The sequence below is a fragment of the Haemaphysalis longicornis genome, unplaced genomic scaffold (genome assembly GCF_048455015.1).
Source record: "Haemaphysalis longicornis isolate Haplotype H1 unplaced genomic scaffold, Haemaphysalis longicornis Haplotype H1 scaffold_2, whole genome shotgun sequence".
Taxonomy (NCBI): Eukaryota; Metazoa; Arthropoda; class Arachnida; order Ixodida; family Ixodidae; genus Haemaphysalis; species Haemaphysalis longicornis.
In genome coordinates this window covers 130719037-130744660 of record NW_027526295.1, presented here as the reverse complement: position 1 = coordinate 130744660, position 25624 = coordinate 130719037, and the positions used below count along the sequence as shown (strand labels likewise).

General features: G+C 45.9%; 1 protein-coding gene across 2 annotated transcripts; it reads right to left on the bottom strand.

The window, feature by feature from the left end:
- Positions 1–24614, bottom strand: LOC144169213 (uncharacterized). 2 transcript variants are annotated; one of them, XM_077698254.1, is made up of 8 exons: positions 24353–24614; positions 23950–24153; positions 18542–18658; positions 17666–17708; positions 17496–17547; positions 16290–16489; positions 8608–8748; positions 1–2948 (listed from the first exon to the last, which is right to left on the bottom strand). In XM_077698254.1, the coding sequence occupies exons 1-8, from the start codon at positions 24427–24429 to the stop codon at positions 2835–2837; spliced, it is 948 nt and encodes a 315-aa protein (XP_077554380.1). In that variant the 5' UTR covers positions 24430–24614; the 3' UTR covers positions 1–2834. The 2 variants fall into 2 exon arrangements, with proteins under 2 accessions (XP_077554380.1, XP_077554381.1); XM_077698255.1 differs by having other exon boundaries at positions 16290–16444.
- Positions 24615–25624: the final 1010 nt, after the last annotated feature.

Genomic DNA, 25624 nt, shown 5'->3' with positions numbered 1-25624 from the left:
TCGATGTTGCGCAATTTTTATTGAGTGATACAAGATGATCCCATTCAACACCAATTGAAATAGAAGCACAATTTCTCTCTCTCTAAAGCTCGAGCAATCATCAGCGAGCTGCTTTATTCCGTTCTTTCATGTCACGTCTGTGCCCTTCCGGTCACTGTGTTAATAGATGAATACTAATCTCAAAAAGGCAATAAGTTGCCTCACTGTGGAAGGCCATTACGCAAATGTGGCAGTAACAAACAAAATTTGGTCGCAGCCCGACCAGTCATCGCCAGTTGTTAGAAGTATGGGCATGCGAATCGTGAAATTTCAACTCCAATTGAATTGAGATTAAACAGCGCCAAACAGTAACAGAAAAGAAGGTTACTGAATACAGTAAAAGCTCGTTAATTTGAACCAGCTCAGTCGGACTTAATGAAAGTGTAGGAAAAAAAAAAAACAGTCACTGCAATTGGGAAGCAGTGGGACGTGTCAACAATTTTATACTTGAAAAATACGATGATTGTAGTCCGCCTGTTGTTGCGGTCAGCACTTTTTGCTCTAATGAGTGGATGTAGCGGAAGGCCTCCACTTCGCCTTCTTCAAAAACTGGAGAAGGGACAGATAGCACCCAACCCGGTCACTACTTCTGAGCGGACAGCTGCACTGCTCCGCGTCGTCAATTTCTGCGCTTCCGACCTGAAAAGTGATGTGATCATCTACCACCTCATCAGACACCCCTGCACTCGCGTCCACATCGGCGTAGTCCACAAAGAGTACGTCTTCCCAAACATCCGCCATGGGGGTTTTTAAATTGGCCACATTTTACCTTCACTCTCCATTGCGTTTCTCTGGCCATGTAACAGGGCGCCAGGCCACTGGCATGGTGAGCATAGTTCGTATTATCCGTAGCAGAACATACATTACCTTTTTTTTTATATATACATCGACTTCTACGGGGCTTGGTGGGACCAAATCGTGCCTTTCAAATCGACGATAAATTCAAATTCTACTGAAGTTTGAATTAACGAGCTTTCACTGTATTAGTAATTTTACATCAAATGAATTCCTGCGCGTGAAGTAAGAAATACATATGTTAAAAATACCTATGTTTGCAGTTCCCATCTTGAGCTTACTAAAAATGCACCACTTCGATTCAAGTCAGACCGAAGAACTCAAACATACCTGCTTAGCAGCCGCACATATGCACCTCACATCTCCCCGGCACCCCTTCCCACAGCTGAACGGAATGTGATTGATAAGCAGCGCTGTTATCAGTACTAAAAACACCACCATGTTATTGCAGTGGTACCATAAACGAACAACTGCCACGGTTGGGGAGATGTCGCAAGCACAGTATAATTTATTGCTTGGCCCTTAATGCTTTCGATGGCTTTAAGGCCTCAACTGTATACTAAAAACTCGGGAAAATTAAGCTATGTGGCAGATACCGCAGATTTGCAAAAGGTCGTTAGCGCTAGTCCATTTGGCCCAGTCAGGCCTACAGCCCTCCACAGAGGTCAAGAAAATGTTCCAACAGTCAAGGTCATTATTTGCGAAATTGAAGCTCAAATCAAACGATGCACTCAGTCATCGATTGATCCGTATTCAAAGCTTCGGTATTCGCGTGTCACCACCAATTATCAATTGCTAGCATTCTAAATGCCAGTACTTTTTTAAAAGAGCACTGACACGAAATTTCAAAGCTGAGATAACTATATAAAAAGGCTTCCTTTCTATATGGAGATATCTCCCAGCAAGTTTCAACAGTAACTGTTCAGTATAACACATTTTAAATGCGCTTTAATCTTTGCGCACACAAGAAAGCTCAGAACAGATGTCCTTTCGCAATCGGCATTTTAAAAGTCCGTTAAAAATTGAAGACTCCCTTGCATTACCCTACTTGCCAGTTAACTAACATTACACACGAGCAAGTTGGCAGAGTGAACTTTATCATGAGTCCACAAACTGTACATAAGCAAAGAAAAGGTCTACATTAGCCATGGAGTAGGTGAAAATTAGAACTTCAGGGGCCCAGGCAGCACCAAGCTAAGCTGCCACGTCACTCTGACAGATCAAGAGATGGCCGTAAAAGGCATAAGACGTTTCCGTTTCTTCTGAGCTCTTTCCCATACTTCTGCCAAACAGTAAAATGAAGGATTGCATGGCTTCGAAGCTTCAACAAATTCAGTTCATTAATTAGGTGACCACCTGACACTGACAGAATCCATTAACAGTGACTGCTTGCAGTGATTAAAGCACCTGCTTTCTTCAAACCACCACTGGTGTTAACTAAAAATCTCATTAATTAGGTGGCCACCTGACACTGACAGAATCCATTAACAGTGACTGCTTGCAGTGATTAAAGCACCTGCTTTCTTCAAACCACCACTGGTGTTAACTAAAAATCTCTCAATAAACAAGCCTGTCAACATGTGACTCTACACTGCAAACAGCAAAAGAAGCTTTCATGACACAAGTTTCATTTGACGACCATTCCAAAAAAAAGCAACAATTTATGACACAGCAAAAAGATAGAGTGCACCCACTTTGTGCACCTCGTAATCTGCATGAAAAAAAAAAATAATTTTTTTTTGTTGCTGTGATGATCACGAAGCGCAGGCAGCCTGAAAATAAAAGTCACACACACCCAAGGTTTTCTATGTACAACAACTGGCAAGTCAGTGACCACAGCTTCCCTTGCCAAGATTGGCACCACCACGCAGCTGTCTTTAGAGCACACCCACAACCACAAAATTGAAAAAGGAACAAGCTGTACAGCCAAATGTCCAACGGCAGACCACGACTCGCAGAATGACAGCGCTCTTCAAGTCTTTGGCTTCGGGCTTGAAGCCTCACATGTCTGCGCGCACCAAGCCACTGCCGGTTGCACCGTTTAGACGCTTTCTCCTCTCGGCAGCCAGCTTCTTCCGCCAGCGCTCCATCTTCACTTCTGCTGCTTCCCTGAGCTGCAAAACGAAGATGGGATGAGAGAGAGAAGCTCCGTCATGCCTCTGCGAGCTTTGCACGACTCGCACTAGCACCAATGGTGCGGAAACCTTTCTGCCCTACTGTACATATTACAACAGTTTCATAATTATGGTTTCAAAAAAAAAAAATTCTTGTTCAGTTGCTGCTCTTGCTTATATAAATCAGCCCCCTGCAATGTTTGCCAATCGTGTGAGAAGTGCCTCATCTCTCACACAACAAATGCAAGCCCCCTCGATGCCTGCAGGCACAAAATTCAGCTCCTTTTTCTACAGAGCTACAACATGAATTGGCAACACAGAATACTCGGCAGCAGGCACTACATAACACAAGAAGGTGTTCCTTTGTTTTTTTATTAATTACGCAGCTGTGGTAAGATAAGTGGGCCAACCATACTTTTCCTCCATTCAAAAAAATAGTCCTGCACGAAGCAGAGTTTAGTGAGGGCTAGAACGGAAGCAACAAATCAAGTGGAGCAGTAAAAACCAGTCTAGCAATTTTGCTTGTACCCAGGCCCCAGCTGTAGTTAGCAAAATCTTCGTTGTCATTTTTGAATAGGGCATCCTGAAGGGGTAATGAAGACAAAATGCAAGTTTGGTTCATTCGAAAGATTTCCTCATTAGAATAACACTGACACCACTTTCAATGAAAACTTCACTGAAATAAGCTATGTAACGAGGAAAACGAAAAACAGGCACGTGACGCCGCAGCTCCTTTTCTGCACTGAACTTACGCCTCATTACGGGCAGCTCGTTGCAATTGGCTGAGGCCCACAAAATCTCACACAAATTGAACAGGGATTATAAACTTGGAGAATGAGCTAATGGCGCTTAAATTTACTGCGAATGCTTTTTATAGCAGTAAGAATGGCGGGGTAAACACTGGAAGTTACAAAACGAACACAGAAACAAAGGAGCACCAGTGCATACGGCATGCACTATGCCAACCAAAGCTGCTCACCCGTCGGGTGCGTTGGGCCTGTCTGACACGACACTGGCCAACTGGCACAAGCAATGTCGCCATTTACATGGCCCTGTTTCTCGAGCATACCCAATCTCACGAACGATCACTATCAACCGTAATAAAAGTAAGCCAGGTACAAATCCCGTCAAAAACAGGGAAAGTGCAGGCAGCGGTATCTGGGCGCTATTGTGGCACCACCTATGAAGGCAGACAGTAAACAAAAGACAACAAGACACCTTTCGCCATTCACATCTGCCTTGTTATGCCTGCGCTACACGGTAACTTTCAATTGGACCCATAACTGCTCTTTATGTATTTGCAATGGGGCACTCGATATACAGTTGAACCTCGTTATAAGAGACATGGATGTAAGAGACAAATGGGTATAAGAGACACTATTCACCTACATGGTTGGCTGCCCTATCTTTCCCATTGAACTGACCTCTTTTATAACAGACATCAGATGTACAAAGTTGGTTATAAGGGACAAGTCATCCTTGAACTTTAATCAATAATCTCGCTTGTAACAGACATTTTAACTTCAGATGCAGTGCCACCAGTCACTAATTGCAGTTGCTTCCGTTGTGGAAACACAGGTGGACGACAGATGCCTGCAGTGGCTATTTATTATAACTTCAGCAAACACACAGCGGTTCAGTCAGCTATGAAGTGACGATGAGAAGCCCTGCCAATGGAAATGCAACTTACAGAAGTGGTTGAAGCTTACTGCCATCCATTGGAGCGCGACCGCACATGTGGGCTCTCCCACTCGCGTAGCTCCCAATCAAGAAGCATCGCAGATGTTGAGTCCTGCAAGCGTAGTGAATAGCCTGAGCATACAGCGGAAGAAGCTGTGCACTCCGGCTATTCATCAGGCTTGTGAACTCAACATCTACAATTCACCTTCCACAAACAGTCAAAGGAAAGAAAGCTTGTAGAATCGGTTGTAAAAAACAGTGTGAATACAGTCATGAAGCAAACAGATTCAGAACTGTTTCATAAATTCTGGGGGCCAAACATAAATTAGAATGAATCTTTTGCAACATGCTGTAGTGTTCTTTTGAGCTTATTTTAGTCATACGGTACCCACATTGAACTAGGGTCTGATTAGTCAGTGAGAACATGGTTCCATCTTGTATAAGAGACAGAAACTGCTCCCCAGTAAGTGTCTCTTATAAAGGGGTTCAACTGTATATACAAATGGCTCAACAGCCTTTCGAAGGCCTTTGAAACAGCCATGTAGCACAGGTATTAGTCAACATAGGAACTTCCATTTCAGGTACCTTCCGTGAACACATCTCCGCTGGCATCACAAAACACACGATTGAACGGGAGAATTAAAATGTTGTCTTAAATGTTTAATTTCTCAGTGAATAAAGCATCGTTTCGAACAAGCACTGGGGGCACTATAAAGCACGAAATCTTTCGAATAAAATGAACTTGCGATTTGCTCTTGTGGCCTCTTATAATAAGAGGGGGATCAGAGTGAGCATTTTTTGTTTTTTGGCGTAGAGTAATGAAATTTCGCAGGTGCACAGGAAAATACTCCAAATAGTGAAATCTAAAGTTTCATCATGACACCTTCAGTAGTTTCTATTACAGAGGCTTACATGTCGCCTCGTGGAAAGCCCAGCAAGGTATCGACAAACGGTAGGAAGTTCTGAATACTTTTCAACTGTAGTCAAAAGAACACTAAAAGGCATGAGAGTCTCTAACACCCTTCATTTTTTTTTTTTAAAGATAACACCATATTCACTCATATCCAGTAGGACACAACTGACTTGGCCATAAATTTTGTATAAAGGAATAACAAGACCCTAAAATGATAATGCGAGACTGTCATGCCCCGCAGAACTCTTCAAGGATTAAAATAAAACAGACAGGGTCAAAATCCACCCAGTGGTTGCCATGCTATCCTTTCCACAAACAACAAAACTCTTAAAACGCACTTTTGAGAAAGCAGCATAGCCCTTGTTGTCCTTGCTTGGAGACAATCTCATAGACCTCTGCCCTTCGATTTCCTGCATCTAAGATGCGTTCCTGGCTCATTGGAGGATTTTATGTGCAGGCCTGCAGATGGCAGAAGCACCAGTTTTACGCCTAGTGTACCAAAAAAGTTCATTATAGCTGCTAGGGTAACTATACTTAAAAAGTGATGTACATTTAAAGCACAGCCCTCAAAGTGAAGAGTAAGGCATGGTCTTTTTTTTTATATTAGTGTGCCAAAGGACTTTCAGCTGATTCCTTGATGTCATAACTTAGCTAAAGCTACAGCTTAGTACGTGGGGCCGTTCAGTGTCAAAAGGTTATATTAGTGCATCACAAGCATAAAATAAGCTTTTGAAAGCAGAATATATAGTTTTCTACACAATTGCAACATAATTATTATTAGCATACCACACTCTTCTCATTCAGGCAAAACAGTCATCCTTACTGCATTGCCAAAATAGACAATGTAATCTGCCATCAGAACTATCAAATTGTAAAACGTTGCAACCTAAAGGTGTCTTCTTTAATTATTTGAACGCTGAAAATAATATTTTGTAACCCCAGACTGCGTTGTACGATTGAGTGTAGAGCCATGGCAAAAGTGTCTCAATGCAAGGTAACTGATTATTGCACCCACCAGCCCTTCCCTCACAATACCGGACGTGCACGTTGTGGGGACACAAACCCTTCCACTCGGGGCGAGGAGGCGCTAGCGAAGCTCTCCTCCTCAGTGAGGCGAGGGTGATCCTCCCACGTCTCCCTACGGGGGCCACTCAGGACGCGCGCAAGTGATGGGGGAGACCACCCTGGGATTGCGCAGGACTCGGTACGTGATGTATTTCGGCCCGTTGTTCCCCACGAGCGTGAATCATGGCACCCATTGTGCTGATTTGCACCTGCCTTGATGGCATCACTTTGTTATATAGGATGTCCGGTGAGTCTCCGGGCATTCTCCACCCCTTTTGGTGGGTCAACCCTCGTCCGCACTGCAACAGCTTGACCTGGTGGCGATGGCGCTCCACCAGGTCAAGCCCAGAGGCTTGAAATGTATAGCGGCCACTGTGAGCACCCCTTCCCCTACCTCAACGAGCGTTGCGTCGGCATAAGCAGGCGGCCACTAACTACCAACCGATGCCAGGCTGGACAGACGCTGACGAATGTTTGCCCCAAGGGTTAGGTGCATAGTGCAATGTAGTGTTTTGTATCGTGGTTGTCCACATAATAAACCCCTGTACTACAAACGTTATCGCTTCTCTTCGGAATGACTGACGTATGCACGGCAAAAGCCGTGGCTCGCTCGAACCCATCGTAGGCAGCCTCCACGAGAATAACATCGGCGCGTTATTCTATTCCATAAGGTAATGATAAGCCCACAACATTCAGCATGATCGTAATTTGAGCAACATTACTATGTTTAGCCACATCGCTTTTGGCAATAAATTTAACTTCACATTCATCAATTATTATTGCTCGCGCGCTATAGCAACCAATCCCGCTATCAGCGCTTCTCGAACACATCACAGCAATGCAGCACGCTCTGCAACTTCTGCGAGTCGATCGTTCCATTACCGAAGCTTGTGAGTTCACTGTGAAACAGCAATGACTCAGCGCTTTATAACATCGCAATGAGTCCAAACGTTCACTTCACGAACCCCGATCGTAGACGCAAGCACCGGTTTTCCCCACTCAAGGACGAACCACAGCGAGCCACAGGTACAATTTCAATGCGTCTTTCAAGCCGTGCACTTTCCGAAATCTGGCACACGATCTCAAGCATTATTGCTGCAATAACAATAACGTCACTGTTCAGAACCACAATGGATGAAACGACTAAATGGGAACCGAGCCAATCCAAAACCAAGAAAAAAATCAGCAAAGCACACTGCGTAAATGCGCATCAGCCCAACCGCTTGGCGGCCATGTTGTTGGTGCCATGGTGACGCCCAATCAGGAAAGCCGTTTCAGCAAACGTGGACAGATAGCCAATCACACGTTACAATCTATCGGCTGCTCCATTTCACTTTCTCTTTTTCTGCTGTCTGTGTGTTTGTGAGTGAGCGACGATAAAAAAATCTACCAGAAAGCGGAAGTTAAAGACTTCGGCGAACTGGCAATACCAAAATGGTGGCACCTGGTGGCGTCGTTCCGGAGATACAGCGCAGTGAAAATTGCTGTGTTTTCATCATTTTGCGGAAATATTTTGTCACCTCAGCTGACACAAATATTTTTCTTTAAAACTTTGTGCAATCCAAAAATGTGACCTTAAAGAAAAGATTTTTCAGTCACTTTTCGCTATCTGATCCCCGCATCCCCCCTTGGTGTCCTGGATATAGCAAAACTCCTGACATAATCTGACACAATAAGCGTTGTGCTCATTCAAACAAGATTGCTAAAACAGAGCCTCTTGAACATATATAACATGCCCCTACCCTGACCCACCATGACAAGGGAAACAGTAACACTGCTCCACAAACATGTCGCACAGCTGGGCTCTCTTGGGTTTCCTGTAACAGCGTGGTCATACAAGTTTTACTAGACACGAAGTATCACCATGAATAACCAACTATATAAAACTGTGATCGATTGCGTGTGTATTGTATCAACAGCGCATTGCTTCAGTGGCAGCTAAGCTAGACAAGTTGGAAACTCTCAGGCAGGGTGAAGAAAGAGGAGGAAAAAGCAACGCACGCTGTCGTGGATGAGAAGCTCGGGTTTTTCCCGCCAGTTGGACAGGGGCACCACCTCTTTCGCCGCCGCTACGAGGGACTCGAACGACCCAAATATGGCGGCAGCATGGTTGTCCACCTCCTTCGAAGCACCGGAAGCCTCCTGTGAATGTAATGAACACATGCCAGCTGAAAGGGGCGAGCAGCTGTTGAAACTAGTACTTTCTGAATAGAGCAGCTGCACACATGAAAGCCCTTTTTGGAACAAAAAACCACTTCATGCAGTTGCGTGGGAGCTGATAAAACAATGTTCGCATGGCTGCCCGTTAGCTTTACCAACGTCGCCTGTATAACATTGCCTGTCGCGTCAACCGAAAATTGCCAAACAGCAAATTACTTGCTGCTCTCTCCTGCCTTCTCCCATGCTCTAGCATTTGCATATTTTCCCATCTTGGGCGGTCACTCGCCTGGCAGTGCTTCTTTTGCGGGAACTATAAGAAACAATTTAAGGTGCTTGTCTAGCCTTTGCGAGGTGGCACTCCTCGCAAAGGCTGCACAGCTTCATGTTTTCCTGATGTCTGCCCATCAAGTTGCATATCAAGCTTGAGTTGTGACGTAAAGGGGTACGCCCACTTTTGCACGTCACACAATGAATGAGCGGCTAAACTAGGTGTCCCTACTGTTGCCACTGGAGAGCGAGTGACACAACAGGTAATATTATACAGGAAGCACTGGCTTTGCCCTCATTCAACAAACGAAATTTATGCCATCTGTTGAAAGTTTGGTTTGGCACTGCTGTATCAAGATCCCAAAGGTTGGAATGCATCAATGAACAACCTTCAGGTGATCAGCAGCAGCACAATGGCTGCTTGCTTGCTTCTGTTTTATACCTCCTAATGCCATAAAAAGCATTAATGTGATATGCCAAATTTCGTACAGCAATCACTTTTTTTTTGTCTGGTACTGCTGTGCCACGAATCAACAATCTGATACCTGCGTTGCATGCATTTCCATTCCGCCTCACCATAGGGTTGCTTCCCACCCTCACCTCACATCAGGGAGAACGAGGTAAAATGCCAGGGTCCTAATCAGTCAATTAGGTCAGGAAGAAAAATGCCTGAACCGAAATAGACTAGCACAAAATAAATAAAAAGAAACAGTATGAACAAATCTAAATTAACGATAAATAAACATGCCGAAAGCGCCCTCTTCAGCATATGTAATGAAATTCCAAAACAAGTACAGTCGATCTCAGATATATCGAACTCTAAGGGGACCGGATATATTGAACTGTAAGGGGATCGCCAAATGGATTGATATATCGATAATTCGATACATAAAATATTTTCTTTTGCATAGGATTTCCAAGGGGATGTTTGGACTGTTCGATAAATGCAATAATTCGATATATCTGGGTTCGATATATGTGGGATTGACTGTACAACCTAGTACAAAACTAGTACAAAATATAGACTAGTACAAAATAAACAAAAATAAATAGTATGAATAAATCTACATTAACAATAAATAAACATGCCTTAACTCTTTCGTTACCGCGGGAAATTGACCAATTTTGAAGGGTCTAACAAAACATTTTTTGTGCTATACATATTGGTTAGGCACACATTGCAGTGACATACAATGCAGATTATTCCACGCGCTTTCCAACGACACCAGTTTTATTAATGTTTTCCTAAATAATGATTCCGAAAAAAATTATCGAATTCGAAATTTTTGTCCGCGCGTCGAAGAAAAAAGAAAAAAGTAAGTTGTGTATAATAAACCACGTGTAGTAGAAAAAATTTAGAATATACATTTTGTAGGTAGACATTTCAAAAACCCGTCCTAGTAAAAAAAATTGAGTTGCGCAGTACAATTTGTCAGATATAAAAGAAAATGTTAGCCCACGTGGTGCCCATGCCATGTGGTGAAGCCCAACCTCTATTTCAAGTTTTGCTATTTTGGATAGTTCTCTAGAAGAAATCTGGTGGTTTGACATTATTAAAGGCCCAAATTAGCCTCCACGTGATGTAAAAACACCTTGTCAATGATTATGACCGGCACAATATTGAAGGCAAGCAAGCGATGTGAAAAAATCCGCTTGGAGTTGAGAACCAAACTCTTTGGTGGATGCTTGTTGACGTTCTGATGATCGCTCATCAGTCAGAACTTTCATTTGCGTTTTATTATCATGTTCTGACTCACTATGGTAGCCCTGCTTGCAGGAATAAGGTACGATGCGCTAGAATCATGCCCAGCAAGCTTTCACCAAGCCGCCGTCGGGATGTGAAGCGAGTTAGCACTACGAGCCTACTACATTGCAGCGCCACCTAACAATTTCGAAAAGAAACAAATACAAGGCTGTTGGAGACTTTATCAGAATAAACAGTACTACTAAGAAGCGACACTAGACTTCCGGAAATACCCTCGTATGAAACCGAAACTGGCCGGTGAACAGCTGGCGGTGTTCAAGGCCAATTGGAAGCGTTCTCCTCGTCTGAACTGATACCCGACGACTTGGTGTTATCGTTTGACTTTCAGCGGAAGCTCTTATCGCAGAAGCAAGGCGTAGATAAAGTGGAAGCGCGAGCGGCATGCTTGTTTTGAGGAGCAGTAGCGGGCAACGGAGGCGCCATGGCAAATGAGCATAGTTGGGTAACTGCGTAGTAGCGCCAAACATGAATTTCGCAATGCAAAAACGAAACCGAAACTGCTGGAAACTGGTTGAAAATGTCAGGCACACTTGCTAGACATGCGGGGGACCATCAGAAATAAGCTTTCGGAGAATAAAGCTGCCCTTTGTCCGAACCAAAGATCATTAGTGAATAGCTGGGGCCATTTTCAAGTAATTATCACCTGTCAACGCTGTCGGATTACAAAGCTGACCCCATTATTTGGTATTTGACTTGCCAGCAGTGATGCCAATTTAGCGGATTTCCCGCTAAATCTGGCGGATTTCGCTTTATTCTGACGGGGAAAAAATTGGTCTAGCGGCTAGTTGATTTTTTGACGGGCCATTTTCATACATAGCGGATTTCTGGCGGATACCTCACGCAGTGCACCGATTCAAAATCACCCTGCAATAAACCATTTCCGTGTCCTCTAAAAGTGCAGAAATTGCTTAACTTCAGAGGGTAGGAGGATTCCTGTTCACTTGCTCCGCCTATCTCCGACAAACATATCCGCGAGGTTTCAAAACGGCTCTGAGACAATCGAAAAAATTCAAAACCAGTGGAGCAAAATCACCCTCCTGGACTGGAAGCAAATATCGTCCACGCAGTCGTTCTGGTGTGAAGTTCACTCCTATAAGGACGCCTGCGGCGAAAACCCGTTCGCCAAGCTGGCCGGATTTGCCATGTCGATGCTCGTGCTGCCGTATTCAAATGCCGAAGTAGGGAGGACGTTTGGTCAGCTTAACATAGTAAAATTCAAGCTGCGGAACAAGCTGAAGCCTGAAGCTACAAACGCCATCCTCGTCGTAAGATCGGGGCTGAAGCAACACCAGAGACGTTGTTTTGATTACGAACTTTCCGCGGCAGTTCTTAGTGCCATCGGGACATCGGCAACGTAGGTGCAACCAAGTCACCTTTCTGGTCCCTGAACAAGTACCAGCGTTCCTGTAGAGATGGTATCAGACGACGACAGCGGCGACGAAGACCTCGATGTGTTGTTTGTTGACCTGTGAGTTCTTTTTTTTCATCAGTGTTAACATTTATAACTTTAAGCCTCATCTGTGATGAGGTTGACAAATGACGACCACCACCGCACTGAAGCCTCAAGTGTTCTAGTTAGACTCCTTGGAAGACTCTTTTATGTGTTATTTCAGCTCTCGTAGTTTTGGGGAGATTCTAAGAATAATAAAGGTATTCATCATACGAGATTGCACTGTTTTTCTAATAAAATAGGCCCTAGCGGGAAATTTAGGGGATATGTTTTAGAATTTAGCGGAATCTGGCGGATTTTTTATTGCTTTTTAGCGGATGTCTAACGCCCAGCGATGACAACACTGCTTGCCAAGAGCCTTTTGACAAAAAAAATATTATGGTAATGCAGCCTAACCACGACCTGCATCCTTTTTTCTCAAGTGCAGCAGCCACGCCCCCTTCGTCAAAAACACGCGCACCTCAGCTCGCAAAAAACACCGCCAAAAATCTCTATGTCGCCGGAGCGGGAAAATTTAAACTGATTCTAAAAGGGCAATGCCTAGACCATGGTTTCTCAAAGTGAGTTCCGCGGAACCTACGGGTTCCGCAGGCCCCTCCTCAGGGTTCCGCGAGCCACTGATAAATTCCTGGTTCCGCAGTCGCGAAGTCACTTGTACGGTGAACCCGAGGTGCGATCGATTTGAGGAACCTCCAATAACTCACGCCCGAGTGTCAGTAAGCACATCTCGGCGCATAACAGAAACGCGCGAGCTGCGCAATAAATCTCGCCAGCAGCTTGTAGCCAGCCAGACTCCGAAAACGGGCCGCGTGGTTAAACTATTGCGCTTGAATCTCGGCCGTATATTACCCCCATGCGCATTTCTCCTGTTTGGAGATAGGTACCGCTAGCGTACGCGCTCACGCAAAATCGACTGGAAAAAAACACTCTTGCTTGCTTTTGAATTTATTGCACGTTAATGTGGCCTGAACAGAATGAAAAATGGCCAGGGAGAAGGGGGGGGGGTTCCTTGGCACTTCACGGAGCTTAGCAGGGTTCCCTGGGACCAACATGCTTGAGAACCCCTGGCCTAGACTAATCACTGGCTGCATTAGGTGTATGAGAAACGACTACAACATAATCGGCAATATAAATCATCGATCACCGGTGATCGATTTGAATAGGCGTGATAACGAAGGAGTTAAGCACCTTCTTCAGCATATGAAACGAAATGCTAAAACAAGTACACAAATATAACTACTTCGGACACGTTGTCACTGCTCACCCTACCGTCGAGAGAGAAATCCGGCACAGAAAAGGCATGGCCCAGAGTGCACTCGGCGAGCACTCCCAAATAATGAAAAGTAAGCTACCTCTATCTATACCTATAAAAAGAAGTGCCCGACTGACTGACTGACTCATTAACGCCCAGCCAAAACTGTTAGACCTACAGACCTGAAATTTCACGAGTGTATTTGCGTCATTGAGTAGGTGCTCACTAAGGCGAGTTTTTCAGAAATTGCCCTCCTAACCAAAGAAAAGGGCGAAATTGTGGTTTCGCGAATTTGGGATTTTCTCGGTCACCCATTCACATATCGAAGTGCTTTTTGCTGATTTAGGTAGCCCTTAAGAATACCTAAAAAGTAGTTTTTGGATTTCGCCCTAACCTACACCAGCAAGGTGATTCCGCATTCCGGAACTAAAACGGTGTTCCTAAAGATTCTCAAATAAATCTTTCACCGATTCAGTAATCCAACTGATTTTTGCTAGAATATGTTACTCATGCAAATGCACAGAACCGTTTTTAAGGATTTCGCTCTGCGACGCCGCTAAAAGGGTCAAATTGTTTTTTACAAATGACACGGCTGATGAGCCCAAAAGGCCTGACAGGTTACGTACACGTGCAGCCAAACTGCTCTTTCAAACGGCTACAGATTAGAAGGGCACGTTCTGATTACGGTGTTGGAGGTCAATATTTCTTAAAATTTTAAAAATTCCACCATGGAGAAAGTGAAGAGTGGTAAAATGGTTTTTCACTTATTAATTTTTTTACTGCCTGCCATCTGAGATATCGAACTGGTTTTTGTTGAGCTGGGCAACTTACTCACTTATCTCAACACTGTCATACAACATTTTTTAATGACACCCTCCCAATAGAGGCAAGCGGGATTTTAGGAAAACACTGTGTTTTTACACTTTCGCAAATAACCACCCAGCCAGTTCATATCTCCCATTCGTTTTTTCTTGAAAATGCTGCCCATTTAATTGCCCAAAACCCACTTTCAGGATTTTGTCCCAACATGCGGATAAGAAGGCCAGCGAGATTTTTTAATCTGCATCCTTTTGGACGTAAAATTCAGTTGAGTTTTCCCGCGTTCGCTTAGCGGTTGCCATCTGTTGACACATTCGGCAACTACGCGTCTCCCGTAGGAGTAGGTGTCATATATCATAAATGTAAAAGAGAAGATGTAGCAGTAAAAAGCGCGAAGAGTGCAAGCGAACCAAGCTCCTCCTTCTTCCATCCACTTTTCCAAACCTCGAGCCTGGGGAGAACCTGGTGACTAACAGCGATCTGGATGTACAGACAATACTTCCTCCAGGGCGAAGGCTGCCCACTCATCACATAGCTTTCTGAAATTGGGAACCACTCCCACTTCGCCGGCTCAATAAAACCTTTTTCACTCACTGACTCATTCGCTCAAACGCGCCATCTTGGTGCAATTTGTTTAGCGAGAGTTGGAGTAAAACACGAGTACCAGTCGTTTCACATTACCACGACGCGCCTGCAGTAGGAGCCTATGTACTGACAGCAGGCAGGCGCTCTCGAGTGTGTAGCACTTCCCAATGAAGTATCCTAATATAGCGACTAACAAATACCAATTGCTGTCCTTAATATAATGGCCCACCCGGGCACCGCCGGGTACTACCGCTAGTTACTGAATAGAAGAATATACAACCAATGCATACTGCCGGCGATGACATATGGAGCGGAAACTTTGCTGCCTTACTAAACAACTGGAAAGAAAACTTGCGTAGGTTCAACGGACCAAGGAACGAAGAATCATCAGAGCAACAACACTCAGGGACAGGAAACGAGCTTCCTGGCTCAGGGAACACAGTAAAAGATATCATGGCTCAAGTAAAGAAAAAGAAGTGGACTTGGGCTGGCCATGTAGTGCGGTGAACAGTGAGTGAACGGCCTTTCTATTGTGGTCCGCATCGTCACACAAGTTACAGGAACTTGCGGGTGCATGCTGCAAAAGGGGCTCATTACTTACTGCTGGGAGCACAACAGAAACAACCGGGTACCGAGAACTGAGCTGGCAGTACGGGCCCCACTTTATCACTAGCAGCATTCCCAAGGGGAGAGTTTTACTTGCGCTGATGAATGTGGTGTCGCAGACACTCCATATTGCAGAAAAAAAAAACTCCCGGGCCATCTCCACTAACGTGAAACCTGAAGAGGGGCGAAGCATGTAGTGTATAAGTGCATTCTTGATGCCTTGGCGTATTTGCCAACGGAGACGAAACCATTGGGGGGTGGAGATATACAGCTTTGCTGTAAAAGTCTCGTGTCTTTAAAGCACGAAACGTTTCAGCGCAAGGCGTAAACGAGTGTCCCGGTGTTTTTTTTAGTACGTGTTACGAAGCGGTCCAGCATAAGGCGTAAAAGAGTGTCTCGGGGTTTTAGCGCCGTGACTACATGAGACAATGATTACGACGACGACAGGAGACACCAACAGCCACAGCACCTAAAGGAAAAGAAATCTTTCTGCAAGTTATAAAAACAATTACTGTAATTACTGTAATTAATTTCTCACATTGCTGTGTCAGTGTCCTCCCTACCCCTCCTTAGCGTGTCCCGCATTTCGCTAGTAAGAAGGTGGTCACCCAAGCGCACGCACACACGCAAACGTCAGACCGCATCTACATTTACGCAGAGATAGTACATACATCGCCTCCCTCTAGATTGTATCTACATTTCCGCACACATAATAAGGAGTGTTACCCACGTCACCCCCCTCTATATCGTGTTCGCGAACATCGCAGGAGCGTACATACCTTCTTGTTGGCCTGGTCGCGGCGCGAGACGAAGGCCTGCTGGCTGAAGGACGGGGCATTGATGTCCTCGATCAGCCGTGCCCGCTCCATCTGCTCCAGCACCGTGGGACCCGGGGAGCTACCGGCCGCTGCCGCCCCCTGGCCGCCACTCGTGCCTGCCGACAGGAAGCCCCGCTCACGCAGTTCAGCATTGGCAGTGGCTGCAACGACAGCACCACCCCCCTTCAGCCACACCCATCCCCTCGCCCCACCGTTTGCTATTCCGTTCGCCCATACCTACCAGTACTGCCCGTGCCCAGTCACCTACACAGACACGTCCATTCCAATACAAGCTGCGGTTCAAAAGTGCCACAGAAACACTCCGCACCTCTTGCAGCACTGTAGCAAAGGAGTGTAGGCTTAATTTAGACAGCCTGTAATTCACTGACACAGCCGTTTCGAGACATTGCTGGAGAAGTGAGTCCATCACGGTTACACAAGAACTGGACTAGACACGCAGAATGTGCACAACAAAAAACAATGTCCATCATGCAACCCCCCTTCCCCCAATTGCAAGAACATTGACTCGTCGATTTTTCGTGTTGCTCGACACTAGTTCAGGCCCATCGCTAAGTGTCCCACCACTAAGTGTCCCACACAATTTTCTGCTGCTGCCTACCATGTCCCTCCTTTTCTTCACATCGTAATTTTGGGACTGAGCAACTTGATTAACCTTACGGATAAAGCCAGGTACTTAAACTGCACTCAATCTTCCCTTTTTCCATCCCAGTTCGAAAATGCTTTAGCTGTTACTATGCTATCCTAGATGTTTCTGCTTCCAACAGACTACAAGCTCGGGGTCAGCTCGTACCTTAAGAAGAGAGTAACGCGTTTTGTTTTTGCCTCAAGCACCCTTGAATGCTGGAGTGAAATGGCTGCCCAGATTACAAGCCGAAATTCCGTTTGTGCACGTTGGAACAATACGAGCGCCCATCAGAACGTTAGATGTGCACGTCAGAAAGCCACACCGGAGAAACTCTAAATAACCTGTGCCCCACCTTCTTTGCAGCATACCTTCCCCTCTTCCCCCTCTTCCCCCTCGCGTACATAACCTTGAAACAAGCCGCCACGCATGCGTGACCTGCTTGCTCCCCCACTGCAACCCCTCCACCCCACCCAGAGGAGGGGGTCATTATGGGACGTGAGAGCATGAGATGAAAGGCACACCTGCAGCTTTGATCACCTGTTGAATCTTTTGCTTGAGCTGGTCCGATTCATTCTGCAAGCAAGGGGACAGGGGCGCCGTCAGTACAGGCACAAAGCAGCGCAGCATGCAAGTCAACAGACAGGGAAGTGGTCTCAGCAAGCCACCTAAGGAATGTCAGCGAGCAACTCACCCCAGTCTTGGGTGCCACAGGGTCCCCGGGCTTCCTCACTCTCCTAAGGACACGGAGAGAAACTTCAGACTACAAGCCACCAACAAACGTGCGCTGACCTGTAAAACTACTGGTTACAAGGCGACGAGTCATTAAGAAAAAGAATGGCTCCATGGAAAAGGTCAGCCCTCCAAGGCTGTTTGAATGAACATGCTGGTATTGTTAAGAACGATTTATATCATGGGCTCTGTGGGATTTTAAGCTCCAGCTACAGATCGTTCAGTGCAGTGGTCCAGATACGACTAGGAATACCTTGAACACATCTTTTTTTACTACTTGACTGTAGCTTAGTGCAAAAGTAACGCCCCGAGTAAACTTTGCACAGGCTACTTCCTGTGTCTCATAACTAATAACTGCTAATAACAACTAGCCCAACAACGGCACTGAAATGCAACACTTCGTCTTTCCATTGATGGTTGCCACACATTTTGTTCTGATGCCTTACTGTACCAAGAGGTGGTAAAGATGGCTACTACAGTTGCTGCCCCTCCAAATAACACATTGTTTTCATTTCATTTCAAAATAACCAAATCAGTGCAGACGTTGATGTGGGTGCTAAACAAAATAAGACTAAATACGAGCTTTACGTAAAATTTTTGCTCGAGTCAGTTCACACTCAAGATGAAATTTGTTTTCATGTATCCATAATACTGTTACAACAACCCGTAGCAGGAATTACCACATATTATAGTTTGCTGGGGTGTCTGATTAGGAAGGTTGGCATGCCATTTGCTCAAGCCATAGTGCATGCGACATGTCTTGTTTCTTCCACCGAACCTTTTCCAGCTACAGCTGTCACGCAATGAAAGCATCCAAGAAATCCACTGGCACACTCACTTTGGTGAAATTGCTGGCGATGCTTTGCTACTCCTCCGCGGAGTGTCACTGCTCGACCCCGAGCGTCTCCGAGAGCCAGAGCTGCTCCGAGACCTCCGAGGTCTGTGCTTCGGAGTTCTGGAATAGAGCAGAGGGTCAGTACGCAAGAAAGGGACAGCGAACCCGGGAAACGCTGGGTCAAACCCAAACTGTGACTGAACGGAGTGGCCAGTACCATAAAAACCTGCATATATTACAATGATTTCTTAATTAGCAGCGTAAATTTCCACCCCGTACTATATTCCAAGTTCAAACAAAAAATTTCAGCTGGAAATCGGGCCAAACGGTGTGGTTTCACTACTGCTCCATCATCACTGTTTTTTTGCTTTCACAAGGAGGCATCTAGCAATGGCAGGGTTTGGCCATCATTACATGCCGATTTAAACAAGTTCACTTTATGGCAGCACACAAATTATCTATGCAGAGTGCACCATTTCTGGAAATCACACTTCTGCTTCACAGTATAGCAGCAAAATGATGGAACAGTGCAAGCAGCACTACACCACCTTCAAAAGTCCAGCCAGCACATTTTTGCTGCAGTTTCTTTCCACAGTGCAAGGCAATGGTCATATGCAGCCCCCAATTTACAGAGGAACTGCATATTGAGACAAAATAAATTACAAGGTAGCTCTTTTTTTCGGAGCTACTGACACCTGTGATAGCACTAATTGGCAACTCATATGATCTACTGGCAACTGCAATGCACCCAAGTACCTACATTAGGAAAATTGCTGGATGACCAAGCCGCTCGTTATTTAGGCCTCCTTGTTAAGCAATAAAAGCAAAGCAATTACAAGATGGCTACCACTGCTGAAGTTGGCAAGGTCTTAGAGCCATTGTTCTTAACTCCTCATAGTGAAAAACTGCGCAGAAGCACACGCAAAAGAAGAAGAAAACGTATGACACGGGCGCATGATTCACCAACACGCCCTCCGTTGGAAAAGAGTGAGCATGTCCTGCATTGTACCCCTTGGTTCAGCTGCCAATTTTATCCAGTCGGATTAACTCAATTGGTGCCAGTTGCGTGAATTCCACAAGGAGACGGAATCTCGGTAAGTAGATCTAACGTACTACACAGCAGTTCGACGGCTGGGCTGAGGAAAAAAGGACCGCCACAAACCCCTACTCTCCAATTACGAGTAAGCGGCAGGTGCAAAATCAAAACTGGGAGCATATTCCTTGCTGTTTGATGATCAGTGAGGAGTCTGACAGGGCATTTCCTTTCCTATTCATGGCGAGAATCTTCGACAATCTACACACAGTTCTGACAGTGATTCTCTGTCCTTGGAGTCAGGAAAATAAAGCCTCTACAAATGCTCTAAAATCCATTTAGCTGCAACCTGAAAGCACCAATAGGTCCCTCATAATAAGAAAGTATAATCAAATTCCATAAATCACTACTACGCGCAGTTTCCAAACTTGAAGCAATCTGCCTGCAGCTGCACTTAATTTTGGACACTACCGACCTCTGTGAGAAAGTGTTCTCCAGACACTGGGCTAATTTGCCTGACCAACGCCACAAAGTCCCTGCTCATTGTTGGCATACCAGGCTTGCCGCCAAGTTCAACGAATTAAAAAGGTCACAGCAACTGTCCTACACCTTTGCAACAGCGCACAATTTCCATGCATTCAAACAAAGTGCATTCTGCTCACTGCCCTATGCAGCATTTTGCTGTTTTCACGTGCTTCCCCATTTACTAATTAGGCAAATATGTGAAATTGCTAACATGTAACACAAGAATACCGTCTTTCACCCTAAATTGTTTTGCTGAGCTTTTTACTCCATGTTACTGGCGTGACAGTGAGCCACGCTATTTTTTTTTTTAAATTAGTCCCTCCTCCTTATTCCTGTGTAGCGCGCTGTGTTTTCTTTCCCATTTGTGCCATTATGAGAGAATTCCGCAGCCACTACTGTTCTTAGTCTTAAACGGACACGGAAATGACTTTGTAAAGCTCTCGTTTTTGCTTGCACTGTGCAGACTGGTTCAAATGAACACACTTTTCATCGCTTATCCGGGCGATAAGGCGGTATTTATTTTGTAAAGCCTGAAAGAAGAAAAACTACCATGCGCAGTTTGCGGTGGCTGCACCAACTAGCCGCAATGACTTCAGGTAAAGGTGCTACGTAATTGGCATTCAAATCAGTTTAGCATTCAAATAAGTTTCGGTTTCGGTCCTGTGAAACAACATGCTTGGCATCCCAGTTTATCGTTGGATGGGTATTCTCGATATCTCAATAATCACCATACCGCGCTTCTGTCATGTAAAATGCCTCAGATAAGCCTACCAGGACGGCTTGGAATCGTAGCAATCACTAGCCGAGGCCTACGCCGTGGATGAACGCCCTCCGCGACACCGCAGACGCTCCAATTCCATGCGCTTTTCCCCCTTCTTTGTAGCTTGTGCTGCTGAGCACGAGGGCGCCGCTTTTCTGATGGAGGCGAAAAGCAAAAACGCTCTTGTGTGCAAGATGTCGGCACACGGTAATGATCCGCAGGTGGTCAAAATTAATCCAGAGCCCTCCACTACGGCACACCTCATCGCCTGCGTTGCGTTGGCACGTTAAAACCCACAATCTATCAATCCATCTTTGTAGCTTGCCTCACTCATGCCTGCATCGTAAAATGCGTGTTTGCACCAGGTCAAGTGTCTGCTGATTCTGGCCTGTGCCCACTGGCCAGAAGCAGTCTGTACTTATGGCCACAGCTCACCAACGAGAACTCGCTAGCAGTCAGTGTAAGTCTGAGCACGTTCTGCGAACTCGCTCGTGGAGCAGTGAACGTTACAGCCCAAAAATGGTGACCTCAGTTTAGGAAACATCAACCAAAAACAAAGGAATTAACTTACAAAAACAAAAAGGATGTACCCTCGGGCATTCGAACTTGCGACCTGCAAAATAACATACCTAGCGCTCCAGACCACTCGGCCATGAGCCAGCACTGCTGATGTTGGAAATATAAGGTATATAATGTATAACCAGTTTACATTTCTATTTAGTTTTAGCATTTCAAGCAGCTTAGATGACTGTTGTGCAGTGCTCGTGCAGTAAGCATCCCCCAAATTTCCACAATATCTCACGTCTAGCAATTGCCTTTCTTAGACTTTTCCGCAGATGTAAGGTTGTGCTGCTGACCGCTGTGCTTATTCAACCAGCGCAAAAAAGTGCTTCCTGCACCCTAGTTTTACGCTGAAAATTTTCAGTCGATTTTGTTTCCGTAGTGCCTATTTTGACTTCGCTGACTCTTCTCCCGCCTTCAAGTGGCCTTAGATTTTCCTGCTAACGTATCAGTCAGTGAAGCGTCGCATGTGCACTTGCGCAGCGCTTGTGTGGAGCAACCTGGACTTGGAGTTTGATACAGTGTACAAACTAAGAAACTAAACAAAGGCACATTCTTTCATTCACAAATGTGTCGTGGCTTAGTTCCAACTGAGCGAAGAAATTGCGACGACCCGTCGGCGGCCGGCGGACTAAACACTGGGCCGACTGACTCTGTCGGAAGGTCGGCGAGCCGTGCAATAGCGCAGTCAAGCTAAGTCATTTTTTCCTGACGTCACACGAAAACGCCACAGAAAATTGGTGAGGATGCAGAGAGGAGGACAACCTTTTTGAATTGTTTTTTCTACTAAATAAATTTGCGTAAACGTACCCAGAGTGGTCGAAACATGGCCTAGGAATTCCGCACTACAATTTGCGTTAGTAATCCCGCAATGTTTACAAATCACTTCAGTGTCCCTTTAAATAGTCTTATACTCAAAGCCGTCGTAGTTATTTATGTTTATGATTATTTTTTATTTATGTTTATTTTCTTTCTAAACTTGCACATTTTATGCTTCGTGCCTTGCTTTAGTGCTATAGGCTCCGCACGCTGGTGTTTCAAGCGTGAGCGCAGCACCGCCGAACAGTGGTGCCGTCAACAATCGGATATTGGTCAGCCCGAAGGCACTGTGGTACAGGGCAGCGATTCCGCAGTCGTTGCGAAAAAGTTGAGCTAGTAACGTGTATTTCTGTGTACTGGTGGGTCTACAGCTCCTGCAGCATTTTCAAAAATGCCACAAGCAGGCTGCTGAAAAAGCAATTTCTCTCGTTTCCCTTGAAATGAATAGCAAAAGCGACAGCGATGAATCCGCGCACAGCGACGTGCAATGTAAGCAACACTGATCAACTGCTGGCCATAAACGTTCGTCAGTGCACCTCCATTATCATCTTCAGTGCGGACCTATGACAGCCGGTGCCCGGCGATGCAGCAGACGTAGCTCAGTGTAGCAGACGATCAGAAAATGTGAAAGCAGGTTTTCTGATCATCTGCTAGCTCATTTGGCTCTTTCCTACCGTGAATCTCAAACGTGTGTTTCCCTCTGCATACCCCAGGTGGCGCCGTCGTTCCAAGATCAACTTGCGCTGGCTCGCGCGTCCAAATCAGCCGTCGTTTTCACATAGGCAAAAATCGTTTTTATTTATTTTCACAATAACCAGGTAAGTACCCTCATTGTTCCCGGTGTCAAACAAAATAGACCACAAAATACGACCTTCGTGTGAAGTTTGAGCACGAACAGAGCAGCAGTTCGCTCAGGCAAATTTTTAAAGTGTTCCAATTATTGTCGCACCACCCTGTACAATGTGGTTATTGTGTAAATAGGCAGTTCCCCCCCCCCCTCGCTCCAAAAAATTGCACAAAATCAACAGCCAGCATACATTTTAGAGCTTGACAATTTAATCAATTAACTTTCACTTTTTTCATTAGCGGCTCCTTGCTCGGCCCTCCGGCTAAACACTTTGGAGCCAGATATACCGCAGTCCATAATTACAAGCGGACTGCCACTTTAACCACAAGCATGTTTATATAATCTGGCAGGTCATAAACACGCCCTTTCTAAATTCAGTTATGTATGTACGAATCGATCGAGGCGCAGTTACTTAGTTAGCTGCCTCAGTGGCTAGGGCGTGCTGCTGAGCCCAAGGACGCGGGTGCGATACCCGGCCGCGGCGGCCGCTTTTCTGATGGGGGCAAAAAGCAAAAACGCCTGTGTGTTCGACATTTCGGCGCAAGTTAAAAATCTCCAGGTGGTCAAAATTAGTCTGGAGCCCTCCACTGCGGCGCGCCTCATCGCGTGTGTAGCGTCGGCGCGTGAAACCTCATAATCAATCAATCAATCAGTTACTTAGTTATGAATTTATGAGAGATGCAGTAACAGTTACTTACTTGGTTTTCTTACGGCGACCGTGAATAAGGCCGCATTTACATTTACGCCGAGTAACACGACTGTAAAGCGACGTTAAAGGGTTTGAATAGAGAAAAAAAAATTCAGTAAACGTTTCATTAAATACGTCTAAAAAAAGAAGGCAAATCTCAGCAATGAGGACCACTGACCTGGATCTTTTCCGAGCTCCAGGTGACCAAGAGCGTGATCGGCGATGCCGGGAACCGGACCGGTGTTTGCGAGACGTTTTGCTCGTCGAATAGCGGGACGATGAGTTGGACCTCGATCTGCGGCGCCTTGACTTCTCGTGCGAACTGTGTCCACCTTTTCTTTTGCGCCGGTAGCGTTCTGGCAGGTCGTCCGAGGATGACGAACTGCACGAACAACGGGAGTCGGTACAGTTCGGTTAAACCGTAACGCTGCGTGTTGCTCAAGGCAGGTCTTGCACTGCAACGAAGTATCACTTGAAGCACGCCGGTGGCATGTGCTGACAGCATTAACGGTCGTACGAAAACAAAATATCGCGGGGAAAGGCGGACGCGAGCGTTTGTGCGACAAGACGGCAAAGCTTACCTGGACCGTGTTCGTCTCTTTTTACGCTTGCGCCGGGAACTGGTAACGGTGTCGGAGTCGCTGTCGCGGTGAGGCATTGTAGCAGATTGCAGTTACTAACAAATGTCCATCATTTATGTCACGCGTATTAAACCCATCTTTGCTGCCACTCGCGGACCAAAACTGGATGAAAATACTTCTACATACGCCGGTGCAAATGGGTAGCAATCCCAGCAAACAAGGCGATAAAAGGCGCCATCTTTCTGTGTCGCCAGGGTTGCCGTCGCAGATTTCTAAAACCGCTAGCCTGCATCCGATGTGAACAGCTTTGGCAACATATCTTGGGCTTTACTGATTGGATTGGCGTGAGGTTATTTGTTGAGTTTAAAGAAAAAAAAAGCACTCCGAGGTCGGGAACCTCCTCCAAACAGCTAAGCATCCAAACCCTGTGTCATACAGTCACTACTACACTGTGCGTTCCATGCAAGTACCGGGCGGACGTGTCAAATACTATGGGCTTGTCCTCAGTCGATCAATCCTGAATGATGAGCAGTAGCAAACCGTGCATGCTGGTCAGATCCGACCTAGGCGTCCAACTCTGGGCCGTCCAGTTGGTTGAAAACGCCGCCAAGGTCAAATGGCCCAAAAGGGCTGCTGTCCGCCGATTAGAGTGGGAGGACCAGTCTCTCTCTCTCTCTCTCTCTCTCTCTCTCTCTCTCTCTCTCTCTCTCTCTCTCTCTCTCTCTCCTTCGTCTTGCTAGCACACAAATATAAACCTTCCGCAACGCGTGAGGTACAAAAATCGAGGCACACGGAATCGCACCGAAAATCACAGCGCGAGGCGGGAATCACGCGGAAACATAAGTTCCAGATGAGGGTCGTGGGAGGGCTCTGAGAAAAGACACAGCGCGCGCTGGAAAAGGGAAGCAGCAGCGCCACTATTCTAGTTCCCTGTACAAGAGGGTAGGCTGCAGTGCCGCGCGTGCATAACGCAGCCACGTTGAGAGCTGAAGACACTGATGGGGGTGAACAGGCGGCTCCTGGAGATGGCTGGTGAGCGGAAGGAGCTTCGGAAGGTGCTGTCCTGGGGGCTGGTCAAGTGCTGACGGGTGCGGCCGCAAGGTCCACAGAAAGTGCAGCAGCAGATCAACAGCAGGTCCGTACATGGGCTTTCTCCTGTACATTCTTTTTCAAGCATCCCTGTAATTTTTCTCCAGTTCGTCTCTTCGCACGCACACACGCACGCGCGCGCACACGCACGCACGCACGCACGCACACACACACACACACACA

What these genes read in the sequence shown, in the direction of transcription:
- LOC144169213 (XM_077698254.1), bottom strand. Translation starts at nt 24,429, where the DNA reads ATGCCTCACCGCGACAGCGACTCCGACACCGTTACCAGTTCCCGGCGC. An exon ending in AAGAGACGAACACGGTCCAG is followed by an intron (nt 24,154 to 24,352) that starts GTAAGCTTTGCC and finishes TTGTTCGTGCAG; the next exon opens with TTCGTCATCCTCGGACGACC. An exon ending in AGCTTCTCATCCACGACAGC is followed by an intron (nt 2,949 to 8,607) that starts GTGCGTTGCTTT and finishes TTCGTTTTGCAG; the next exon opens with CTCAGGGAAGCAGCAGAAGT.